Source organism: Drosophila ficusphila, unplaced genomic scaffold (assembly GCF_018152265.1).
Source record: "Drosophila ficusphila isolate 14025-0441.05 unplaced genomic scaffold, ASM1815226v1 contig_636, whole genome shotgun sequence".
Taxonomy (NCBI): Eukaryota; Metazoa; Arthropoda; class Insecta; order Diptera; family Drosophilidae; genus Drosophila; species Drosophila ficusphila.
The window spans coordinates 1,337,492-1,363,309 of NW_025064569.1; the positions used below are offsets into that span (position 1 = coordinate 1,337,492).

General features: G+C 37.9%; 3 protein-coding genes across 8 annotated transcripts; 2 read left to right on the forward strand and 1 right to left on the reverse strand.

Annotated features, from left to right (window-relative positions):
• The first annotated feature begins 2 nt into the window (after nucleotides 1–2).
• Nucleotides 3–1,193, forward strand: LOC108093440 (ATP synthase mitochondrial F1 complex assembly factor 2). The gene is made up of 4 exons (XM_017193504.2): nucleotides 3–193; nucleotides 261–568; nucleotides 625–805; nucleotides 858–1,193. Exons 1-4 carry the CDS (start codon nucleotides 91–93, stop codon nucleotides 1,106–1,108), a joined length of 843 nt encoding a protein of 280 aa, XP_017048993.1. The 5' UTR covers nucleotides 3–90; the 3' UTR covers nucleotides 1,109–1,193.
• An 834-nt stretch (nucleotides 1,194–2,027) lies between these two features.
• Nucleotides 2,028–21,909, forward strand: LOC108093398 (protein FAM102A). Of its 6 annotated transcripts, XM_017193425.2 has the most exons (11): nucleotides 2,028–2,205; nucleotides 2,845–2,928; nucleotides 13,488–13,933; nucleotides 13,996–14,307; nucleotides 14,369–14,598; nucleotides 14,792–15,081; nucleotides 15,147–15,229; nucleotides 17,007–18,239; nucleotides 19,449–20,045; nucleotides 21,437–21,642; nucleotides 21,704–21,909. In XM_017193425.2, exons 3-11 carry the CDS (start codon nucleotides 13,758–13,760, stop codon nucleotides 21,820–21,822), a joined length of 3,246 nt encoding a protein of 1,081 aa, XP_017048914.1. In that variant the 5' UTR covers nucleotides 2,028–2,205; nucleotides 2,845–2,928; nucleotides 13,488–13,757; the 3' UTR covers nucleotides 21,823–21,909. The 6 variants fall into 6 exon arrangements, with proteins under 6 accessions (XP_017048914.1, XP_017048909.1, XP_017048910.1 ...); XM_017193420.2 differs by lacking the exon at nucleotides 19,449–20,045; XM_017193421.2 differs by lacking the exon at nucleotides 19,449–20,045 and having other exon boundaries at nucleotides 17,016–18,239.
• A 1,299-nt stretch (nucleotides 21,910–23,208) lies between these two features.
• On the reverse strand, nucleotides 23,209–25,806 carry LOC108093399 (probable cytochrome P450 6t1). Its single transcript, XM_017193426.2, has 2 exons — nucleotides 23,582–25,806; nucleotides 23,209–23,525 (listed from the first exon to the last, which is right to left on the reverse strand). The coding sequence occupies exons 1-2, from the start codon at nucleotides 24,896–24,898 to the stop codon at nucleotides 23,244–23,246; spliced, it is 1,599 nt and encodes a 532-aa protein (XP_017048915.2). The 5' UTR covers nucleotides 24,899–25,806; the 3' UTR covers nucleotides 23,209–23,243.
• Between the last annotated feature and the right edge of the window lie 12 nt (nucleotides 25,807–25,818).

Here is a 25,818-nt window from a genome sequence, read left to right on the forward strand (position 1 = left end):
CAATTTCAAGACAAATAGCGACGGGCACACTGTAAAATAAACCGTGCTGCCTAACAGCAGGTAATTTTCAAGCCAACAAAATTTCATAAGATGAATGGGAGATTGATATCAAGTGCCATCCGAGTCCTCCGGTTGAGCCACAGTAGCCAGGGGAAATTTCCTACCGCCGGAATCGCAGTGCGCCGTCAATACGGTAAGTAATGATCAAAACGCGCGCCCTGCCATGGGATTTCATAACAAGCCGGTGTTGTCTAAGCCAGCCACTCCACCAAAGCGGTTTTACAAGAAGACCTCCGTGCTGAGCGGCGACGGAGGCTACGAGGTGGTGCTGGACCATCGAAAACTGAAGACACCTAAGGGCATTCCCTTTGTCGTGCGCAGTGAACCACTGGCCATCGCGGTGGCCACTGAGTTCGATGCCCAAAAGGAACACATCGAGCGGTCACGCATGCACCTTTCTGCCCTCTGCTTTACGGCCATCGACAATCCGAATCACCTCAGCAAGCTGGACATGGTTAACTACCTACTTAACTTCATCGGCACCGACACGGTGCTTTTTCAGTACGACGTAGGTGACTTTTACTTTATATTGGACTATGGTCTGCTGATATGTATACGTTGTAGGACGAGAAGGACCTGCAGGATCTGCAGCTGAACGAGTGGGACCCGGTTATCGCCTGGTTCAATCAGCGCTTCGACACGAACCTTCAGAAGACCCTGAACATCACACCACCACAGGTCAGCGAGCAGGATAAGATGAAGGTGGCCAAGCACTTTCAGTCGTTTAACCTGGAAACGCTGCACGGTAACTAAGTCCAATATAGGTTTGAATCTTTTATAAATATCCATTCCCTTAGGCTATATCTTCGCTGTGGACACTTTAAAGTCGATTGTCCTGGCCTGCGCTGTCATCGAGCAAATGCTGACTGTAGAGAAGGCAGTGGCACTGGCTCGTCTGGAGGAGGAGTACCAACTCAAATTCTGGGGTCGCGTTGAGTGGGCCCATGATCTTAGCCAACAGGAACTGCAATCACGGCTAGCGGCTGCCGTACTTTTTGTGCACCTCAACTGTTCGGAAAACTTTGTTAAGGAAAAATTAATTCTTTAAAAAATGTTGGAAAGAACTTTTTAATTTGTTAAGGTATAATAAAACTTAGCTAAAAAAAATATAGATTGATATACATTACAGTAAACTATTTGCATGTAAATGTAATACCCAGTTTCATATTAGGTCTTAAATTGCAATCGGGAAAGTTATTAATTATTTGAATACTATGCTAAGGGTGATCTCGTACGTTTATAACAATTTTGTGTTTAAAAGAAAGTTCACACCACTTCACGACATTGCAAATTGCAATCCTGCTTTACGTTTTTAATGGTTGTGAAAAATTCTTATAGAAGTATGTTAGTTAGGCTTATGGATTATTTTTAAGTTTCCTGTTTACTTTAATTAATAATTTGTTTCGCCTTGTTTAGTTTGTGGAGATATTTTCATACAAATATGCATTTAAACTTTATAATTTTTTTTAATTATTTCGAAAAACGACTTAATAATAATTTATTTATATGTATACCATATCTAGTTCCACCAATAGGTGCTATTGGAGCAAGGGCAATTCAAAAATGACAGAAAGTTAAAGCAATGCGGAATTGTGTCTAAACATAACATACTAAGGGCATGTTTACGGTGAAGTTATGGGTTAACTCGATTTATTTTCGTACAAAGGTCTTAAGAGTGGAGTCGTTAAGAAGACTCCAGTATTATCCTATTTTTTGACCATCGTTGATGTTTCCTCACTAAAGTTAAAAAAGTACAGAACTTTTATAAATGAATTAGTTTAAATCGAAGAATCGCTGTTCCGTATTAAAATTAAAACAATAAACTACCTTTAATAGTAATTAAATTGGGTTACCGGCTTACTCTGTAGATAACCCGATATAGTGTAAACAGGCTATAATAAATTGTTATTATGGCTTACCACCATTTGTTGTTTGGTATTTTTTCAAATTGCTACGAGGTCACACAATTTTGATGTGGTCACACTGGTTCTGTCGTGGGTGGCGCATCATCGCGTTCTGATGCAAATTGAACAAGTGCAAAAAGTAGTAATTTCTCCAATTAATCTTAGCAAACAGTGACCAGCAAGTTAATTTTGCAGCGACAAAAGCAAACGAATCAAATCGTTGCTATTTGGGCTGCCTTTGGTAAGAGCGTCGTTCGAGTGCGTGTTTTGTGTTGCTGTGTGCTGGTGTGCGTTTGCTTTTTCATCAGAAAAATGTAAAAAAAAGTGTTGCAAAGCAATCGGGCATAAGATTTATGTAGTCGCGTTGTTTGTACCGAAATTAGCCAAATGCGAATCGCGGCGTTGAAAAAAGAATCTGTTTCATCGTGCGGGGGGTGTGCATATATCCCTTCCTCCTCCCTTCGATCTTCCGTTCTTGGCAAAGTGGAAGTGGAAAAACCAGCGACTACATCAACAAAAGCGTGTGTCGGAAATCTCGCAACCGCATCTCGTTACACTCTTAGTTGCTAAGCTGGGTTTTAATTATTGTAAACCCCACCAGGCAGGACAGCAACAAATGCGCAGAAATAATATTTTTCAAAACACGAACAACTACAATCACGACGTACGACGCCCTTTGGGAACAGTTGTGTTGGTGTGCGGCTGTTGTTATTGTATGGGTGCTGCCACCTTGTTCGATTTCGTGTTTTTTTTTTTTGTTTTATCACATCGAAGTTTTAATTTTCGAACACTCATTGTTGTTGCCTCTGCTTTTGTCTGTAACAAGTGCAAACGGTGTTTTTAAATTTGATTTCCGATTGTCTCTTTGTCGTATAATCAGCTGCTTGCAACGTATTCAACGTATGTAGCCGCCTGCAAAACGGAAACTCGCTTTACCTATTGTGTGTGGATTTTTTAATCAAAGGTAAGTCTGATTTAGATAAGTACCCCATCAAACTGTAGACGGACTACATGTTAATTAATAGCATATATATATCACATAAAATGAATATTTGAATTTCTATTTGTGTGTAAGTTGTACAATACACGATTGAGTCATATTCGGTCGTTTTGATATGTTTTAATCATTTTCACAAACAAAGAGCGTACTGGTTACAGATTTGGAAATATTTAAACACTACTTTAAACTATGTATATCGCTTTTGAAGCTAGCTTTGGCATCTAAAATTTATGGAACTAGTCTAAATTGGATTATTGTAATACAGATCCAGTTATCGTTTAATTTGTATATCCTTGCAGACGGTATAGAAACAATTTTACGAAAAAACGTTTGAAACAAGTGCTTAAATAATTTATTATTATAATAATATAATATATATTTTTAAACGAGTTTATACCTCTTTTGACTAAGTTTGCATTTCATCTTTACTCTTATGAGTACATATTTACAAGTTGAAAAAAACAACAATTTGTAAACGCGCTAAACGCCATTTAAACCGAAATCTTATCAAATAAAAAAATTGTAAAGATAGCTAGTTCTCCCTATCACATTGAACATCAAAAACAAAATTCCAAACAGACACCTAATCCCCGTGCTACACTGTGGAAAATGTTAATTTAACTAGTTGTCTAAAATGTAGCAGAGAATGGGGAAATTTCAAAAAGGCTTTGGTAGTCTGGACGCCTCGCTACAGGCCTTGGGTGGGCAATGGAGCTTCAGATAGGCAATTCAATTTACCCGGGGGTGGAATTTCAATTTCGCAGCCGAAACGGTTGTCGAGTGCGAAAAATGTTTGCGATAATCAAATCAAATCAGTGCCAATGAGGTTAAGCAGGGGAGGGCAACCCTGAATTGCTCGGTCAGAAAAGACTTCGTCTGCTCCTATAATGAGGATGCATTCAATTTAATTCAAATTTTTCACTTGCATCTGGCCGCATAACGTAAAGTTCTATGAGTTAATCGTTCTGTATATTGCTTAGAAATCCTAGGCAGAGAAAAGCTAAAGGATTTGTATTGGTCCCTATACCAACTGTATTATATAGATTTTAAAAAAGGTTGTTCTTTATAATGATTCCATACTGCTTATTGAATAAGAAAGCGTAGACAAAGAACAAATAATGTTTTTCATTTATACGGAAACCAATTATTTAAAGACTTTAAACAAGAATGTTCTACACAATCGCGTAATTAGCAAAGGATACCTAAAAAACATCTGTAAAAATATTTTTGTATATTATCTATGTTTTTTTAAGTAAGGGGATTTTAAGCAATAAGAACAAGAAAGGAAGCTAGCTTCGGCAAGCCGAAGCTTATATACCCTTGCAGTCATCAAATATGTCGAACAAAATGCATAAAGCTTAAACAACATCGAAGCTAAGACGATTTTTCTATTCATTTTCCATATTTTCGACTATAGATCATATGGGAGCTATATGATATAGTTGTCCGATTTTGATCAAATTTAATTCGTAACTCAAGAGTCGTAAGAAAACTCTATATACCAAAAATCATACTTGTCTGATGAAAAACAACGATGTTATCATTTTTATACCCTTGCATAGCAAAAGGGTATTATAATTTCAGTCAGAAGTTTGCAACGCAATGAAGGAGACACCTCAGACCCCATAAAGTATATATATTCTTGATCAGCATCACCATCTGAATCGAAATATGTATGTACGTCTGTCCGTCTGTCCGTCTGTCCATCTGTCCGTCTGTCCGTTTCCGCGCAAACTAGTCTCTCAGTTTTAAAGCTATCTTGCTGAAACTTTCCCAAAAGGTGTGTAGTTATTGCACGCAGTATATAAGTCGGAACGGGCCGGATCGGCCGACTATATCGGATAGCTCCTATACGAGAGAATGAAATAACAAATTCTCACGCCGTTGTTTTTGATCAGATAGACTTGAATTCTTCAAGATGGCGTTTTCTAACTGTTATTGAATTTCGGATTAAATTTGAACAAAATCGGATAACTGCATCATATAGCTGTCATAGGAGAGATCGAAAAATATATATAGAATTAATGGAAATAAATTGATTGCATCGTTGTTTTTTATCCCACGAGCATGATTTTTTGAGTATCAAGTTTTTTAACTAGCCTTGATTTATAAAAAAATTTTTATAAAAATCGGACAACTATATCATATAGCTGCCATAGGAAAGATCGAAAAATCTATATAGAATTAACGGAAATAAAATGATAACATCGTTATTTCTCATCAGAAAATCAAGATTTTTGGAATATAAAGTTTTCTAACGACTCTTGAATAACAAATAAAATTTCATCAAAATCGGACAACTATATCATATAGCGGCGATATGAACAATGGTCAAAAATATGGAAAACTAATAGAAAAGTCGTCGTAGCTTCGATGTTGTTTAGCCTTTGTGTATTCTGTTCGAAATATTTGATGACTGCAAGGGTATATAAGCTTCCTTTCTTGTTTTTATAAACAAATCTATATAGTTTTTTCGATCTTTCCTATGGCAGCTATAAGATATAGTTGTCCGATTTTTATGAAACTTTTTTCTCACTATAAGGGTTGTTAAAAAACTTGATGTTCAAAAAATCAAGCTCGTGGGATAGAAAACAACGATGCTATCAATTTATTTCCATTAATTCTATATATATTTTTCGATCTCTGCAATGGCAGCTATATGATAGAGTTATCCGATTTTCTTCAAATTTAATCCGAAATTCAATAACAGTTAGAAAACGCCATCTTGAAGAATTCAAGTCGATCTGATCAAAAACATCAGAGTGAGAATTTTTTATTTCATTCTCTTGTATTGGAGCTATCCGATATAGTCGGCCGATCCGGCCCGTTCCGACTTATATACTGCGTGCAACAACTACACAACTTTTGGGAAAGTTTCAGCACGATAGCTTTAAAACTGAGAGACTAGTTTGCGCGGAAACGGACAGACGGACAGATGGACAGACGGACAGACGTAAAGACGGATTTCGATTGTGCTCGTGATGCTGATCAAGAATATATATACTTTATGGGGTCTGAGGTGTCTCCTTCATTGCGTTGCAAACTTCTGACTGAAATTATAATACCCTTTTGCTCTGCAAGGGTATAAAAATGCAATTTTCTCGGCATGTTTGAGAAAAAATGAGACTTATGGAAGGAGAGAGATGCACGCCAGAGCTTGCTGAACCTGTCTGGCAACATTTGGCAATTTGGATGTCGCTAAGAAGATGTAAAGACCAAATACTGTTTAAATGTGCCACAGTTTATAAGAATTCGTTTAAATATTTTTTAAATATTATGTTAAAAGCCCTTTTAAATGCATTGTCCTAATGCAAACCTATCAAGGGCTTACTAATTTGCTAACTGGGTTCAGTTGCACTCAAAAAAGTTGTTTACTGATTTTTAAGTGTATATTAACCGTTTATAAGAAGACTTTTTCTATATTTTTTATGTTTTTTATTTTTTATTCGTTAAAATAATTTTGCCATTTGTTAAAATTACGTATTTTAAATCAACTTTAAATTCATAGCAAAAAACTTCTACTTTGCCTCTTTGTAACTGAGCAATTCAAGTTCAAAGCTCTTTTTTGACAGTCGCTGAAGGAAACTTGAAAAACATAAATTAAATACAAAGAGAAAAAGAGAATATACATACAATAGAGATCCAAGACTATAGCTTGCATGAGATCTGCTTTCATTTTTTTTTTTTTTTTTTTTGCTTTATACATGTACAGAAAACAGTAATGGACTATTGCTTGTGAATTCTTTATATAAAGCAAAGTAATAAAGAAATGTGGGACGACTCGTATTTATTGTTATTTCTATTGAACACAGAAATCATTTTTTATTTTCGAATAATACTCTTTTTCTGGTAAATATTTGATTTCCCTAGCGTCATAGAGTTTTTGTTACCAAAAAATATCGGTTCTCATGATTGATTTTGTGGCGATTCAGTGACCCTTGCCATCATCATCCTCATTATGAACCCGCTTTAGCGCAACGTAGACTATCTTTGGCTAGCATGTTGAAAGTGCTTTCGACTTTTGCCTAAATGCTACATTTTCTGCTTTTGGTTTGCATTGCCTTAAAGGAAAAACAAGTCACTTGGCATTTCCTTGCTATTACTGAGGACGCCATACCGCCCCAAAAGCCTCACTAAAACTACAACAACCAAAGCACATCAGGTTATTGATTTTTTCAACTTCGTGTTTTTAAAACACTGCTTTAGTTCAGCTTGTTTGGCTAGCATGCGACGTCCAAGCGTTGAATGAGCCTTTCCACTCCATAGTTGAACAGGATGGAGGAAGATTATCACGCCTCTTTGATTTGAAGGATTTCTAGTTCTTCGTGGACAGGACATTTTGGAAGATTAAAAAGTTTTGGCAGTGTGAAAATCGTTTTTAGGTCAACATTGCTTCTCAGTGCCCTTTTTTTGTACCCTTGCAGAGCAAAGGGTATTATAATTTTGGCCAGAAGTTTGCAACGCAGTGAAGGAGACACCTCAGACCCCATAAAGTATATATATTCTTGATCAGCATCACGAGTAGAATCGGAATACGTCTGTACGTCTGTCCGTCTGTCCGTTTCTGCCTAAACTAGTCTCTCAGTTTTAAAGCTATTTCGCTGAAACTTTCCCAAAATGTGTGTAGTTATTGCAAGCAGTATATAAGTCGGAACGGGCCGGATCGGCCGACTATATCGGATAGCTCCCATACGAGAGAATAAAATAAAAAATTCTTACTCCGTTGTTTTTGATCAGATCGACTTGAATTCTTCAAGATGGCGTTTTCTAACTGTTATTGAATTTCGGATTAAATTTGATCAAAATCGGATAACTCTATCATATAGCTGCCATAAGAGAGATCGAAAATTATATATAGAATTAATGGAAATAAATTGATAACATCGTTGTTTTTTATCCCACGAGCATGATTTTTTGAATACAAAGTTTTTTAACAACGTTTATATTGAGAAAAAAGTTTCATAAAAATCTGTCATCTATATCTTATAGCTGCCATAGGAAAGATCGAAAAATCTATATAGAAATAATGGAAATAAAATTATAACATCGTTGTTTTTCATCAGACAAGTATGATTTTTGGAATATAGAGTTTTCTTACGACTCTTGAATTACGAATTAAATTTGATCAAAATCGGACAACTATATCGTATAGCTCCCATATGATCTATAGTCAAAAATATGGAAAATGAATATAAAAATCGTCTTAGCTTCGATGTTGTCTAGCCTTTATGAGTTTTGTTCGACATATTTGATGACTGCAAGGGTATATAAGCTTCGGATTGCCGAAGCTAGCTTCCTTTCTTGTTGTAAGTTACATTGGGTGAAGTTATTTGAAAATACTGGCTATATTCATGCAGAGTTTTATTATAATTCCATCAAAAATTTGCAAATCGGTAAGGGAGACATTTTTATAGAAAAATAAAAAATGAGAGCACTTTAAAACTTTTCAAAAAAAATGTACACTATGTACATACATGTATTAGCTGCCATAAAAAAGTGAAAACATTTTTTGAAATCATTTTGTTTCAATATAAATCACTTAGGAATCACTTACAGTACAGTTCGTTTCATTTGGATAGGACACCTAGCAACTTTTATGGTTAATCGCTCGTAGCGAAGACAAAAATCGTTGAAAGCTAAAATTTTTTTTAAAGTTATAATCTCTGTTCTATTGTGATTCTAAAATGCAGTTACATTTTTTCATTATTGCTTTCCACACTTTTTTATTTGAGCTTTTGCACTGCTGCATGGTTTTTTGCATGCTGAAAATCGTTTCATTTGGATAGGACACTTGTCAGAAATCACTTTTGTACAGTGCGCAGTTTGTTTAAAACGTTTTTTTTCAATCTGATGCTATTATTGATCAAATGGAACTAAAATAGGCCTTGGATCGGCACTCCAGGATAAAGATGGGAAAATTATGGGGGAAAATTGATGCATATTTGGACTCAGGCCTTAATGTGACCCAAATCGCCACGAAAATAAAAAAATCGCGAAATGTTGTACACAATTTATTAACAGATAATGAAAACTATAAAAAAAATTATAAAGGGCTCCAAAAAACAAAGTTAAACGTTCGAGATAAGCGGCTTCTAGTGAAAAAAGGCCTCCAATTTCCCCATGTCCTGCCCCGTTTTGGCTCATTATGAGGCCAACAAGGCGTCTAAAACCCCATTTGGAGGACTTTACACACTTGCTAACACTTGGGGCCGTCAAAAATGGCAAGTTCTCCAAGAATCACAGAGATCCATCGTCAGGCGCGGCACAATTTTGGAAAATACAACTTTAAAACGAATTGGCGCTCAGTAAGCTATTCTTAAAGGCTCCTGCTAAGCTCTATTTTAATATTTTTTAATGTTTGGATTATATTTGAATGGCCCGGATGGGCTCAAATTAAGTTTTTTTCATCGAAAAATATAATCCAAACATTAAAAAATATTAAAATAGAGCTTAGCAGGAGCCTTTAAGAATAGCTTACTGAGCGCCAATTCGTTTTAAAGTTGTATTTTCCAAAATTGTGCCGCGCCTGACGATGGATCTCTGTGATTCTTGGAGAACTTGCCATTTTTGACGGCCCCAAGTGTTAGCAAGTGTGTAAAGTCCGCCAAATGGGGTTTTAGACGCCTTGTTGGCCTCATAATGAGCCAAAACGGGGCAGGACATGGGGAAATTGGAGGCCTTTTTCACTAGAAGCCGCTTATCTCGAACGTTTAACTTTGTTTTTTGGAGCCCTTTATAATTTTTTTTTATAGTTTTCATTATCTGTTAATAAATTGTGTACAACATTTCGCGATTTTTTTTATTTTCGTGGCGATTTGGGTCACATTAAGGCCTGAGTCCAAATATGCATCAATTTTCCCCCATAATTTTCCCATCTTTATCCTGGAGTGCCGATCCAAGGCCTATTTTAGTTCCATTTGATCAATAATAGCATCAGATTGAAAAAAAAAACGTTTTAAACAAACTGCGCACTGTACAAAAGTGATTTCTGACAAGTGTCCTATCCAAATGAAACGATTTTCAGCATGCAAAAAACCATGCAGCAGTGCAAAAGCTCAAATAAAAAAGTGTGGAAAGCAATAATGAAAAAATGTAACTGCATTTTAGAATCACAATAGAACAGAGATTATAACTTTAAAAAAAAATTTTAGCTTTCAACGATTTTTGTCTTCGCTACGAGCGATTAACCATAAAAGTTGCTAGGTGTCCTATCCAAATGAAACGAACTGTATATCTAAAAGTTGACATTGTAATTACTTTACATTCGACCAGTAAATATTAAATTGGCAACTCACAACATCTCACCATTTCAAATTATTTTTTTACGATGAACAGTAATAAGAAGCAAGGTCACAATTTATATACAATTACATATGTGATTCTGCTAACCTAGGCACCTCGTTCTCGTAATTATCATAAGGTGACTTTTACTAAAAGCTGGGCAATAATCAGAAAATTTCCAGATTTTTGAGTACTTATTTTTGTTTTCATTGTGTTTGCTTATCACACAAATAAGTGTTAACTTGTTCAATTGAGTTTTGGCTTACTGTACAGTATTCATTTGGCGCTCCCCTCTGGTAACTAGCAGTAATATTACAAGTGAATTTTATATCCTGATTGGCATTTTAAATATTGTCTTCAAATTTAAATATTAAATATTGTCTTCAATTTTAATACTGAACGGACATCAGTTTCAGTATGACTTCTGAGTTTGACATTGCGGAAATTAAACATAAGCAATCTTAAGAAAATATCAGTAAATCCATTTGAAAAGTGCACCTTCTACCATAAAGCTTTCATCGGTGAAACTATTTAATAGAAAATCTACCTAATTTTGTTAGGTTTTTGAAACAGTTGTTACTGTTATTTTGTATGTTGAAAAAAAATACTTTTTTTTAGAAACATCCCTTTGAATATTTATTGATAATTGAAGTAAGTTCTTAAAACTTTAAGAAAATTTAAATTTTGTTAGACACTTTCATAACTCAAGGTCGCCTTAGTTTACTAGTTTTATGACATTTAATTTGCTGGGGTCAAGATCATTTGGAACGTTTACAATTAAGCCAGATAGGTGTTTTGTTATCAAAGTTGGTACTGCTTTCCGCGTTATCTTATTCGTCTTTATCGAACAAAAAACTGTCAACGTTCTAACTGCTATTTTCAATAGGGACAGGCGTGGCTAGTCTGGTTATTATTATTTTATTATCATTGTTTGATTTCAAGCTGTTTGCGCTTTTTATATTGTTCCTTTTCTGTCCAGACATATCTTATCTTAACTGGGTAAACAGGACTATAAAGCGAGTTTCTTTGAAGCGGAACATATGGCTGACTAAGTTTTTAAGTACTACAAGATATCGATAAGATTACCCCAGATAAGGATTGTTATTACATTTGCTATATTTATCGATTAAAGATAGAGATAGTGCGGAATATTTAAAGAGGGATTTCCTACAGCAAATGGGGAAGTGCTAAAATTTTAACATATAACATAGCTTTAACTTCTTCAAGCTTCAATAAAATTTCAAATTTTCTAATTTGAAAAGTGGAATCATTTGGCCCCTTTTTGACCATCATTGCCCACCTTTTAGAATTTTTCGACCAACCCCCCATTTCGAAGATATGAAAATTCAAAAATTTTCCAAAATCAAACTTTTTTTATTTATTATTTCTATGCAAACTTTTCTCAGTTTTAAAGCTACGGTGCTAAAACTCTACAAAAAACCGTGTTACAACTTGTGACGAAGCGGTCGAGATTGGAAGTTATTTTAGAAAAGGTTCGCAAAAATTAAACAACAATGGAGGAGGCCATTACAATTAAAATTAATATATCTATATATAGGTAACAGCATTATTCATACAATTTTTGTATCTCTCAAGTTTCTGTTTAGAAACTTGTATCTTTTCTTAGAGCTATTTAAACAATTAAATTTTTTGATAACGTGTATTATTTTTATTTTTCCAAAAACTCATACAGAAAGTAGCAAATGACTGAAAAAATACATTATGTCATTGATGAACGTCAAAAACTAAAACGAGACAAAAGTAATGCATATTCACACATATGTGCTCCAAGAAAGGCGAATGTACATAAGTCGGTTTAAAAGCCGACTAGTCTGCCAAAGTCATATAGACGTGAGCTGAGATTAGGCATGTGTGCGGTCGCGTATTCAACTGACTGACTTTCAATGAAATGCTGACCAAACAATACCCCTTCCTCTCCGTCGCTTGGCAGCCTAGTGGCGCAATTAGAATTTATCGCATTTGGTGTCATTACTGTTGTCAAGCTGTGGATTTTCCCCGCAGCGGTTAAAATATACAAGCAGCTTTCGTTGTTACACATATAAGTATTGCTTTTAAGTGTAATAGGCTGTATACTCGTTGATTAAAAACAGACTTAAAAATATATAATACATAAATACATTTTACCCTGTTGATGCCGCATACAAATAAATGTGTTATACTTTGGGGTTCAAAAAACCAAACCTAACTCGGTCGACATCTGCAGGTTTGCATTTCCAGAGCGGTAAAATTGAATCGAAACTATTAGTTTATAATAATATATGTAATAATAATAATTCTACATTAATTATAAATAAATATGAAAGTTAAAGTTAATTCCCGAGATTAACATATAAATTCCACAGACTAGATTTACATTGAAAATTTTTTTTCAATCGAAAACAACCCAGAATTCTAAATCCGCCGCTGGCACCAGCACTTGTTTATACCATACCTTTACGATGACTTTGTTTTGCAATGAATTCATATATCTAAATTGGTATGCCGTCACTCTAATGGTTTTCCAATAATTTAGGAAAATTCCAGAAAACAGCGCTGCGAACTCTCGCAGTAAATTCACTGCCCATCAATTTTAACGGCAAATTATGAGAAAGAAAAAAATTTAAATATCAAATATTGTTCTGCTGACTTGATGCACATGGCAGAGGGACAGACTGACATACCTTGGATGCGTATGTTGATGAAAATTATACACTTTGTAGGGTTGGGGGTGATTAACTGAAATTATAATACCATTGGCTATAGGAAAAAAAGATGTTCTCGAGCCTATTTGAAGTTAGTCAATAAAATAATTTATAAAAAAACCCATTTGGGAAAACCACACGAGTATGTACATATATACATATATATATACAGTACTTGAAAGATTAACAAATATTGTAATCAGATTCTATCTGAATCACCTATCTTAGTTCACCTCGAAATAATTTTTTTAAGCGTGCCTTTTATTGAGTGGTGCGTGAATATTGTTTTTGTGTAATTGTTAATAAGCAGACACCTTATCCGCTGAAAAAAATAATTGCCTGGTAACCTAAAACATAATTTGCAATCTGTATTTTCGATTTACCCTTGTTGTTAAAACTTCAATTCAAATTTATTGTTTCATACATGCGAGAGTTTTTACTCAAAGCAACTTCAGACTGATTTTGATACATTTCACACCACACAAATTCATTTAACTAAACAAACAGTTTTGTGACTTTTTGGATTTCTTCTGCTTGCAGCTGGAGGTGTGAGATACCACCGGATGCAGCACTCTAACCACGATCTTCTGCACCGAGACGTTTCCTTAATCTTGAAGATGGCAGGCAAATAACAACCATATGATATAGGTTGGGTTAAACAACGGATAACAACAGAGCAAAAGCTGATAGACCTATCAAAGACAAAAGAAGGGGTCAACATTTAAAAAACCTAAAATACACGTTTAGAGGAATAACTAATTAACTCTGCGGTAGGACGGCCGAAAAACACAGCTTGTTGGTCAGAAATTGATGACACTTCTCGGGCCAAGCGCCCCTGGCATGGCCTTTATGATGAAAAAGAAGAAGTACAAGTTCAATGTTGAAGTGCAGCTGCAGGATTTAGTCGAGGTGGCCCTGGTCAACGAGGTGCTTTTTGCCAAGATACGACTGCTCGATGGAGGATCGTTTCAGGAGTACAGTAGTCGGTAAGATCCAATAAGAACATCTAAGCCCGTTGAACGGTAACGACTATCCTATTTTGACCTAGTGAGGAAGTGCGCAACCACCGCGTGGAGTGGAACCGCAGCTTTGAGTTTCCCTGCAAGATGAGCGCGAATGCCTCTACCGGAGTTTTGGACCCCTGCCACCTGCGTGTTTCGATTCGCAAGGAAATGAAGGGCGGTCGAAGTTACTATAAGCTTGGTTTTATCGATCTAAATCTTGCCGAATTCGCCGGCGCCGGCCTCACCTCGCGTCGATTCCTCCTGGAAGGCTACGATTCGAGGCATCGCCTGGATAACTCAATGCTGCGAGTAAGCATCAAGATGCATATGCTGAGTGGCGATATCCTCTTCAAGGCGTAAGTAACCTACGGCGGACCCTTCTTTGATTGAACATTAATTAACAAACTGCCTTCGCAGACCCACGCCCAACCTGAAGAGCAAGCAGATCAAGCCCTCTATGGATGACTTGAGTAATGCAGCCACTGGAGTGGGCTTGCAAACCCCGACGGCCACCGCTCTTCCCAGCATGGGCAGCGGGAGCGGTGGCTCGGCTATTCCCTTGGGCGGTTGTGGCGCCGTTTTGGGCGGCGTTCCCAGCACTCAGTCGCTGCCAGGAACGCGACCCGTCTCCACCACAAAGGAAGATGGTGAGTAACGTTTGCATTTTCCGGTACCGGAAAAGTGCAGCATTGGTCTGTCAGGAAGCGTTCTTTAAAGAAGCTTATCAATACCGAGCGGTGATAACCGATGACAAGATTACATTGCTTGTATTTCGTTCTTGACCTTAGTACACATTATCAAAACTCGTAAAATATTAATAAACCTGCATTTTCACCACAGCATTGCTTGCAGATATTGATAGTCAGGCTTTGATAGCTGCTATTGTAACGGACTCAGGGTTGTCGGAGTCCTCGGAGTCGGCTGTGACCTTGACCACGGATAATCTTCAGCAACATGCTGTCGCCGCTGCTCCTAGCGCCATAACTCCTGTGACCCAGGCGCTCCCGGGACCGGGTGTCATTGGCAGCAACAACTACGGAACGATGGGAATGGGAATCGCGTTTTCTGGAGGCGCCAACGCCACACTCATTGAAATGGGGCATTCAAGGAATTCCAGTAATACTAGTCAAGTAAATGCAGAGAAAAACACTTCGCTTGGTCAAAACCTAAAGTTTTTCCTCTTCTCTTAATTCAGATGTCAAAAGGTTCGGGATATAGTAGCTTTTCGCACAGTCAACATTCAAGGCAGAGTTCTGAGGGTGATTCGGGACATGCTAGGTAAGTAACCAACCGTCATCAGAATAGTTGTTATTTTGTACACAGCCTTGTCTTATTTTCTTGTACAATTAGTTATGGCAAATTTTGCCCAAGATTAGTGTAAGCAATACCCAAAATAAACATAATTTGCTATACTATAATGCTAAAATCTTTAAATGCGGCATCTACTCGTATGCTAAAGCCTTTCTTACCATTGTTATTAAATTGTGTCTAACGCAAAAACACTTAACCAAATTAACACCACGCGAGAAGTCTGCTCTGACTTAAATAATGCAACCATCGCTCGTTTTTAAGTACACTAAACTACAAGACTGAAATACTTATACACTCTCAAACACTTTTATTACTTTGTAACTTATAACACTCTTTTTCGTCGCTTATTTTGATTTCAATTTTATCATTTATAGAAACAAAATAAAATATATTTATGTATACTGTTGTTTTTAACACATTTTTAAGTGTTTACCCTTGCAGAAGTAATTTTATTCGTAATAAAGTGGGTGGGACCGTTTGGACAAGTCCTTATCGTCAAGTCTGTTTTAAGTTCAGCCTAAAAACTATCTGTGTGAACTAGTCTTTTCGAATATTATAATTATATTGTGTCAACAATCAGATAAAATTAGCTAACGTTGGTTTGTTTTGCAAGTAAATGCGACTAATGTTTTATTTGTGAACTGTTTTTGAGTCAACCAATAAATGAAAACAGATTAATACATACATTCGAGGCTTGACATTAATCTTTTCTCATTATGTAAGAACAATGAAGTAAACGGTCTCTTATATATAAATCATATTCCTTACATTTGCAAGGGTACTTACACTTCGGCTGGTCGAAGCTAACCATTCTTTTGTTCTTCGTAAAATCCTAAATATTTTTTATAACCATGTAAACATTACTTATTTAGATATTGTTTTTATGAACACCGAACAGTTTAACTAAGAACATAAGCTTTACAACTTTAAACTTAAGCTCGAAATGACTTGAAATTATATATTTAAAAACCAAGAAAACATCGGGTAGGAAACCAGCCAAGATTTTCAAATATTTTATTTTATACGTAGCTCTTTATTTAATGTCTTACTTTGATCCTTTAAAAAACGCTTTCAAAGATTGATTTCTTAAATTAAAAATCTTAGTTGTCACGTTAGGGGTTTTAGTTATCATGCTGATCCTATTCTTGCTTTTTAAGGAAAGGAAGGGGTGGAACATTTTAAGAGGCGGCAGTGAACTTTGGTTTAAACCTAGAGAACTATACATCTGAAGATATCAACCGAGTGGTGTTGTAGAGCATGAGCTATTCTATGTTCTTTCGTTTTAAACCTTATTCGGACCTTTGGCTTTTGTTCATTGTTCATTTATAACCTTGGGATGTTTGGAGCTCAGGACTAAATTTGGCTGATGTCTTGGTCAATGCAATATTTAAATATGGATTTATATTGAAACTTTTTCTTGAACTGTTTTAGTCTGGTTAAGGTTATCTGAGTACTCATAATTAATAGCTTCTATTTTTATTTGTTTTTGTACTACGGTTTTAGGGTATCTTTTATATTTTATGTTTATTTAACTAATATAAACTGTATCTTAAACTAATTTATCGCTAAATTTGTTTTAATCAATTTTGTTTTTCTTTCTTTTTTAACTTTAAATTATATTTGTGTGTAACAATGGGGTGTATGGCCAACTAACCAACTTCCAAAAAATTCTTCAATAACACCATTTGTATTCGAATTCAATAAACGACTGCCTGCCTTGAAAACCAATACCAACAAACTACAGTCGTTTTAGAAAATCCGTTTCTCTACTTAATAGACTCAATCAAAAAGCAATTAATGCCATGAAACTGAATATACCGCACGGTCGCCATCACGGGCAAAAGGGTTCAGAGCAGCAGCTACCCCACACCTCCCCAGTGGTTCCCAAAACCCATCAAGTCCAAGCCCACCTTAGTCTCAGCACCACCATTGAGTATGTCAGCGAGGAGCAGCTCTTCCAGACGCCTAACGCAACGATGGGCACTGCTGAGACGTTGGCGTTCGAGGATTTTCGCACACCGATGGCAGAGTTCTCCGCCCCCTTGTTCCGTCCATTGGGGGCGGGAGGTAGTGCTACTCCCTCCTCCACGACTCGCAGTGCAGCAGATTCTCCGTCCCATGCCACACAGTATTACGACAGCGGAGAGGCGAGCGACGGGGACGAGTGCCTGAACGAGGACTCGGGCGACGAAGACTCCGGCCTCGAGGAAAATTTCCACACGCCAAGGGTGGCCAAGATCAAGTCGATGGAGAACCTCTCCATTCTGGAAATGGAATTTCACAAGGCATCCATGGAGCTGGACCGCAACTCGCCGCGGCGTCTCAAGCAGCTGGCTGAGCACGCGCAGATACCCAAGATGAAGTCGCTGAACAATCTCTGCTTCGACGGTTTCGCAGAGCAAGCGGTGCGTGAAGAGTTCCAGCGCATGCACGAACAGTCGCTGGAGGAGCGAAGGCGCTTCCAGCAACACCACCAACTGCGAAAGAACTCCACTGCATCGAACGGGTCGGCACCGAAGCTGTTCGTAAAGCATCTGAGCCACCAGAGCCACCATCACATCAAGGTCGGCAACGCCAAGTTCATCGGCCAGGAAGGCAGCGAGAGTCCGCCATCGCTCCACTATCCCATTCAGAAAATGCGCTCCATGGGCACCATTCCGGACATTGTGAGCGAGCGCATCGAAGCGGACCCGTTTCTCACCCCTACTACTGAGCGAAAGCCGAATTTCCCCCGTCTCATTCAGTCTGCGGAGAAGCCCTCGCTGGGCAGCAGTTATGTGAATCGCCTGCTAACCTACGACGTGGTGGACTCGCCGGCGGACTCGTTCAGCAGTTCGGTGTCCTTTTTGTCGCGCACGCCCTTTCAACGGGCTTACAGACGCAATATTCACCAGGGAACCTCTTCGACGCCCCTGGCCACTCAGGAACCGTACGTGGTGAGGCCACATTCCACGAATGCTGCCTACGAGCTCATGAGGTGCGTCGCGTTTTAATTACCAAAAAGCCAAGCAAGAATTTCCCACAAGATTCCCCCTTAGTTTCGTATAAAACCTAGCGAGAGGAGGGATACTCGTTACTCGTTGAAAGTTTCTCGTTACTGTTAAATTGTGTTCCTAAATGTTTAGCTTAATTCGCTGCTTCCGCGATCTAGTCCTAGCTTTAGTCTTGGTCTTTGGTATTGGTCCACTACCCCACACTGCCGTTATCGTGTACATTTAACATTTTCACATTTTTTTCGTTTTTGTTTGTGAATATTTTGTTTGGTTTTGTTTTCATTTGTTCAATTCGTACTAATCGTGTGTGGATTTTAAAGGCACTTCCGGTCGAGTACCTTCAAAAAAGTAGATGTAAGATGGTTGTAAAGGATAGCAAAAATTGTACATTAGTCTGTGGAGTGCATTATAACAGGGTAAAGCTCTTCTACTTACATTCTTATTTACCCTAATAAATATTGATGACTTAATCGACCATCCCTAGTTTTGAAACAAGTCTATACTAATTTAACTAATGCCATCTATTTTAGGAGGAAGTTTTAAATTTTAAGACAGCAAGCTCATTGAAAATGATTTTTGTTTTAAAGCTTAAGTAGTTTCCCCACCTAAAGCATCCCAACCAGAAGTTAAACGAAAAAAGAATCGGGGGCTTAAATCAATCTCAGATGCTTGATCAGTCAATCGACTGGAACTTACTCATCCTATTTTAAAGCATATTGGCTGACTTTAGCTACCTATACTTCTTAGACTGAAAAACACTTTTGTACAGGGGTACATATTACATTTTATATATTGCTACGATTCGCGGTAGTACATAAACAGCATACATATTTTTAAAATATTGTTTCATTTTAATTTATATAGATCGGTATTGCATACAATTTGTATAATTATTTACTTGTGGCATTAATAATCATTATACTTTTTGGTTATAACTACTCCCACACTAAATGTTTTTGATCGATTTTAATACGAGAAGCTCAGTTCATATTTAAAGTAGATAACCTGAAATCATTCGCTTCTTCTTAATGGAATAGAAAACAACACTGTTTCTTCTTATTTCCGTTTGTTTTTTCAAAATACGATGACTTCAAATATTTTGAAATTTTGATTTTTTAAACGCGTCTATATAATATTGTTGTGTTGTTCTGTGTCTAAAATAAATATTCGCATTTGACGACGCGACCATTCAGAAGCTTCAGTGGAGTTCCTCGCCGACTCTTCGACGGCAACGGCAGCACCGTGGGCCAAACAAGCGGCGGCATTCCCGGTGCTGCCAGCAGTAGCGCCAGTAGGCAGCAGCAGCAGCAGCCGGGTGGCGCAGCACCCAATTCGAATGTCGTCGGATGCAACTCGTCGCCATGCGGAACCCTGGCCAGTATACACTCAAACCACTCGGCCTCCTCCTCGAACGGCAGCAACAGCAACAGCAGCAGCAGCGGAGCAGTCATTACCTTCCAATGCAATGCAGGAAGTGGCCAGGACACAGTGGACGCACCCACCCAGCAGATGCAGCAGCAGATGACTGTTGGATCGCCCAATGGCCATGGCAGCAGTCCCCGGCTGGGCAACGTCTTGTCGGGCGATGCCCTCAGCTCAATGGCCGCCAGTCCCACGGACGCGTGCAGTATTCGCTCGAATCCTTCGGCGGCCTCACTGCTTCTATCCACGTCGGCAGCTGCCGCGGAGGCCTCCGCATTGGCCTCTGCCACTACCATGTCCGTCTCGGGAGCAACACTTTCGCCGCTGGCCACCACCCAAATCATTCGCCGCCCTAGCATTACAATGATGTGGGTCAACTTCATTAGTTTCTATTTCAAACTTATTTACTTGAGTTCTGTTTGACTTTTTTGTTGTAATGCCAATAACCCAGTATCTAGTTGATAACGATAACCTGCTGAAAAAATTTCGCGTTTAAGTATCAAAGTAGCCGCACAACAAATTGCATCTTTTTATTTTTTTGTGTCTTCCAAAAGTAGTTTCGAACTAGTTTTCTGTCACCAAAAGGTTTTGTAGCATAGCGAAGAATACGAAGTTCTTGTGTTTAATGGCATTTTATTCCATAAAAAGTAAATAATCGTTTTTTTGTTGAGAAATACTTCTTCAATAAAGAACCGAATTGTATAAAAAAATACAAATAAATAAGAATATTTTCTTATAAAAGTCAAGTTTAAGGATTAAAGAAATTAGATTTCTTTTTAACAAACGCCAAACTCGGATCTAGTTCTTATTCATTATTTTATTAGGCATTCATTTGTTTACTTGAGTTTTTTTTATTATATGCTCAGCATTTTATAAAAAGGATACATTGAGTTCTGCTTTAAAAAAATAAAATAAAACTGTCTAAAAACATAAGTGAGCGGAAAAAATGTTTTATCTTTACTTAAAAGCATAAAACAAATAAAGTGCACTTAAGATCCGAGATCTTTTCAGCGGAATGGATAATATTAGTTTCACTAAGTCTTAGGACTTTTAGTTTACATATAGTTTAAGAAATATATTATTTGTTTATTTAATAAAATTTTTGGGTTGTGTCAATTTGCTTCTATTTTCTTTTGTACTTGTGCGTTAAATTGTTAATATCGTTTTTTTTCTAAACCGGGTTTTTCTCCGTTTCGATTTTGATTTTTCGTATCCTGGCAGAAATTGTTTTGTTCCGAAGTTTTTTACGACTCTACAAGCATGCATAGTCTTAACAATATTATAATTCAATATAGCCAAGTTTCTGTCCGGCAATTTCTGTAAGCAAAAGCTATCGATTTTGCTTTAAAACTATTTCCATTTATCATTACCATTTTCTTTTAATTTCACCGAAATGGAACGAATATATTTTAATTGCTACAGGTTATCTGCAAGGATATAAAACTTTGGTTGCCGAAGTTACTTAACTTTAATACTACTATATTATTTATTTTGCCCCATACCGTGTATCACAGCATATTCATTATATAAATTAAAAGTCACATTATTTGAAAGCATGGATTGACCGAAGGGTGTTCCAACCTTGTGCTGTTCTGGCCTCGTTACTGCTTGCCTTTCTGTTGTATTGTTTCTCTCGCGATGCTAAACACGCAAGAATTTATTCATATTGCACTTAGTTATTTTAAAACTTTGTTAAGTTCTTCACTAAAAACAAGAGTTTTAAGATTGTTGACAATTATTTGTATTATGCCTTCTATAGGAATCCCAGTTCCGGTTCGTTAGTTATAAGTGAAACAGGATCTCTGGATCGGACGAAAAGTAGCGCCGAGAAGCGGAAAAAGGGGGCGCTCGATGATGGGCCACGCGTATCCGACCGAGTGGAGGAGACGCGGGTCAATCCAGACTCGTTAATTGATGAGATTTTGAAGGACACCAAGCTGGATCAGCTGGAGGAATCCGCAGAAAGTGAGTAACTCAATACGAACTCATGTCTCACGTCTCGGTGATAATAATTGCTTTTGTTTAGCCTCTGGCCTTCAGCTGTACATCGCTCGTGATGGCACCGCCTCCCTGGGTGGGCACGAGGTCAAGTCGAGCGTCCGGGCCGGAGCCCTAAAACAAGTGGTCATGCAGGATAGAAGATAGTAGTAACCGGGATTCCTAACTGTTTTTAATAATGAATAAGAAGACTTACTGAACAAGTAAAATAAAAGAGGATGTGTAACAAACTAATCGAAATAGTTTAGGTAATGCAAAAATGTTCACTTTCACACTAAAGTGAGAATACAAACACGCTATATATGAGTATATAATTGTATGTCATGTCGAAACTACACTACTATTACTGTCATTGACTAGCTATACGTCTATATGCTTATAAACAAACATGCATAAACAAATGTATGTTGTAGATATGTTGACATGCAACAGATGGGCTTTGCGGCCACAACACGTTCTTTAACAACATGTCTTGGTGTTTTGGCAAGTGTCGTGAAATGGTAAAGCCACGCAATGAATAGGGAAAACCAAAAATTCAATTTGAAAAACTGCACTACATTTGCCTGGAAAATTATTCACAAAGAATAAAATTAAATTAAAAAAAATAATTTTCTCAATATGGTTTTGACATTTGCTTTCCAAAAAGTCCAGCTTCAGGCAGCTTAACATATTCGATACAATAATCAAAACAAAATGCAATTTTAAAGCTAAACGGATGTTTATGCCAAACCTAATACAGTGCTTCGAAATCATGTTTCAGAATTGTAGCAGTCATCGAAATACAGTGCATCAATCAAAATCTATGTTTATAATCAACCTAAATAGTTTCCACCTACCAATACCCATAACTTTGCATTTTGCTTTTGAATAAATACACATAATATTACTATTCACAAAGAAGTTTACTTTACTAGCCTCATACATCGTTGTACATTGGTATTCCTAGTTTGTAGTTAATTTTTAAACTTCCGTGTATTGGGTACGCAAATTGTGAAAAAATGCGTCGAACGCTTCGGCGTTTTAGTGTAAAATAATATTTTTCCGTTATTATTTTGTACTTGAAATCAAGCAACATATTAGGTATGAAAACAGAAAATGCAAACAATTATTAGCTATAGTTTATGTTGATAATGTCTGTGTAAAATTGCTTTAGTTATTTTTGCATAATTTGTATAAAGAGAACTCGAAAATCTTCATTTTTAGTTTCATAAATTGTACATGAAAAAAATTATAAAACAACACATGGTTGATAATTGTCAAATATTTTGCGTTGGTCAAATGATGTTGAATATTGAAGCATGTAAACATATATTGACTTAAAATAAAGTTTTCAAAATTTTTTATGAAATTAAATCTTTGTTTACTTTTAAATCGGCAACATACCTATTCATTACTTTTCTTTTTATTGATAAAATCAACATCAATTGACCAAGTTGACAATTTTTTTGTAAACACTTTTGAGCTGAACCCAAAAAGTTTTAAATACAAAATAGAACAAAATATGTGACAAATACAATTACCAATAAACATTACTGCAGTTAAAAATTAAGGCGTGAATTTCATTTTATTTAAAGCTGATTCTTAACAAAACGGAGGTAAGTTCCATTATGAGCAGCAAGGACAAAGGCCTTGGGGTCGAAACTCATTTCAGGCAAAGTTCTTTCGCAGAGCTCAACCCGAAAGTTTTTAAGGATGTGAAGAAGTCCTACTTTGATCTCCAACTGGCCCAACAGTGTCCCGATGCAGCCTCGTGGACCTGCGCCAAATGGCAAGTACGTCATGGGATGAATCTGTTTTCTTTGCTCGGATGAGAAGCGTTCTGGATCGAAGACTTCGGGATTTGGCCAGAACTAAAGATCTTGCAAGTGTGGAGTAAGGAGAGAAACTTGAAATTTTCTTTACTAACCTGTGCATTCCGATGGAGTCCCAGAACTGATATGTACACCGGAGTGCCTGGAGGAAGTTTGAATGGAGATCCACAGTCCCAAGATGAGAGATCGTACCCCTCACGGGAGTTGCAGCAGCGGTCTAAGAACGCCGTAGGCGGATACAGCCTGAGAACCTCGTCCACCACTTGCCGCAGGTACTCTAGTCCACTGACTGTGTCGCAGCTCAGCGGCTGGTCATGGTTTTGCTGAAGGGTCGCGCGCAGCTCCTCTCGCAATCGATCCTGGACCGCAGTGTTTTTGGCCAGCTCATACAGGGCAAAAGTAATAGTTGACGACGAGGTGTCAAAGCCAGCCAAAAGCAGAAAAGCTGCCTGGGCCACAAAGAAATCCGGGCGATGAACTATGCTTCCTGCGGACTCTGATCGCTTCAACTGCAAGAATATGTCGATCAAATCGTGGCGCTTCTCTCCACTTGCCTCGCGCTGGGAAAGGACGTAGTTCATGGAGTTGCGCATAAATCGCTCATACTCATCTGAGTAGAGATGCGTGCGAACCCTGCGCGACAATCGCGGAAAAAAAAACATTGTGAAGAGGTGCAACAGCCGCTTTGGGCGCGGGTCGTTGACCTCAATGCACATTCGTCTGAACTCCGCCTCGGGATTCTGGAGGCTGTGTGCTTCAATGCCAAAGGCCAGCGATGCAATTATGTCCGTGGTAAAGAGAGCACACAGTTGCTTGACCTCCACCTCCATGCACTCTCTTCCCAGTAGCTTCTCCTCCATGTGAACCTCGAGCTTCTGGCCGATGCTCTCCAGGAGCCCATACATCTGACGCACCTTTCCTACGGCAAAGAACGGTGCAAATATCTTGTGCGTCTCCCGCCAGGTATCATACTTGGAGAAGAACAGGTTCTGGGACCCCATGGTGTCGCACTCGGGGTCCGTGGTCTCGAAGCGACTGGAGAACTGGGAGAAGTCCTCGACCAGTACCCGCTTGATCAGAGCCGGATCCCTGAGCAGCAGCGCATGGTTGTGAAGAACGTGGATTCCCACATAGGCGCGTCCGGTAGCCTCATCACTCTCGTACAGCTCTCGGAACTGATCCCCAAAGCAGCAGGCGCCGCGCAAGAGTTTCCACACATTTCCCACAAACGGCGTTGCCGGAATGCAGGGCACGCCCAATCGTTGCCAGTGCCCGAAGTGGTGGCGTTGCCACAGCCAGACCGTTCCCAATACGAGCAGTACTCCCCCGCTGGCGAAAACGGGGAGCAGAACGAGGAGTCCGCCAGCGGCAGCGGCAGCAGCCACAAAAACTGATGTCATGATTCCCTTCATGGTTGCGCGGGGAGCAACCGACTCAACTGCAGGCGTTGTAAACAGTCACTGTACTAATCCGAGTTGATTGTGAGCCGCTGTCTGCCCGACCCACACAATTGCGTATTTCGAATCAAGCTTGTTGATCATTTTCGTTCTCGTATCGAAAGTTTTGTGACGAGAAAGCTTTTATTTCCGTGTAAGCGCATACGAATTGCTCCTCAATTTTTGCCTTTGGCCCGCTGCAGACCTTGGCTATTTTGCTGCATTTTACGTTTCGACTATTTCCCCCACAACCTTATCTTGTGGAAAATGTTTTAAAAGTTTACGACCTGACAAGGGCCGATAGTACACTGACCAGTTCATGAAATTTATATTCTGTTAATCGGTATCACAAAGCTCGTCGGCAAAGATTTTTTTTACTCAACAATATTGTTGAAATTCTTTCAATTCTATCGCAGGGTTTAAGATGTATCGTTCAGGATACATCATAAATCAGCCATAAAAAATATCGAAGAACCAAACAAGAACAAGAACACATTTTTGGGGAATAGTATTACTTTACATTTCATACACAAATTGGCCGACAAAATCATAATACTGCCGAAGGGCGTATAATTAAAGTTTATATATGTATGATGAAATGCTTAAAGCAAATCAATTAACTTATATGAAATACATTTTTACTTTTATTGTAGATGGAAACATATTTAAAGCAAAACGCAAGCCATATTGAATAAAGGCCCGTTAAAGCAGGAATAACCCTAGCTACCCTTTTGACACTTTCCGAATCATCTTTTTATGTGTCCGCTGATTTACTTATGGTTGTTTTTGGTATACTTTGATGAAATTTAGATTTTTTGCCAATCAAGCAAATTTCGAAAGTAGGCACGACATTGAATAACTATATCCAACTTTATTTTATTTTTGATAGATGTATA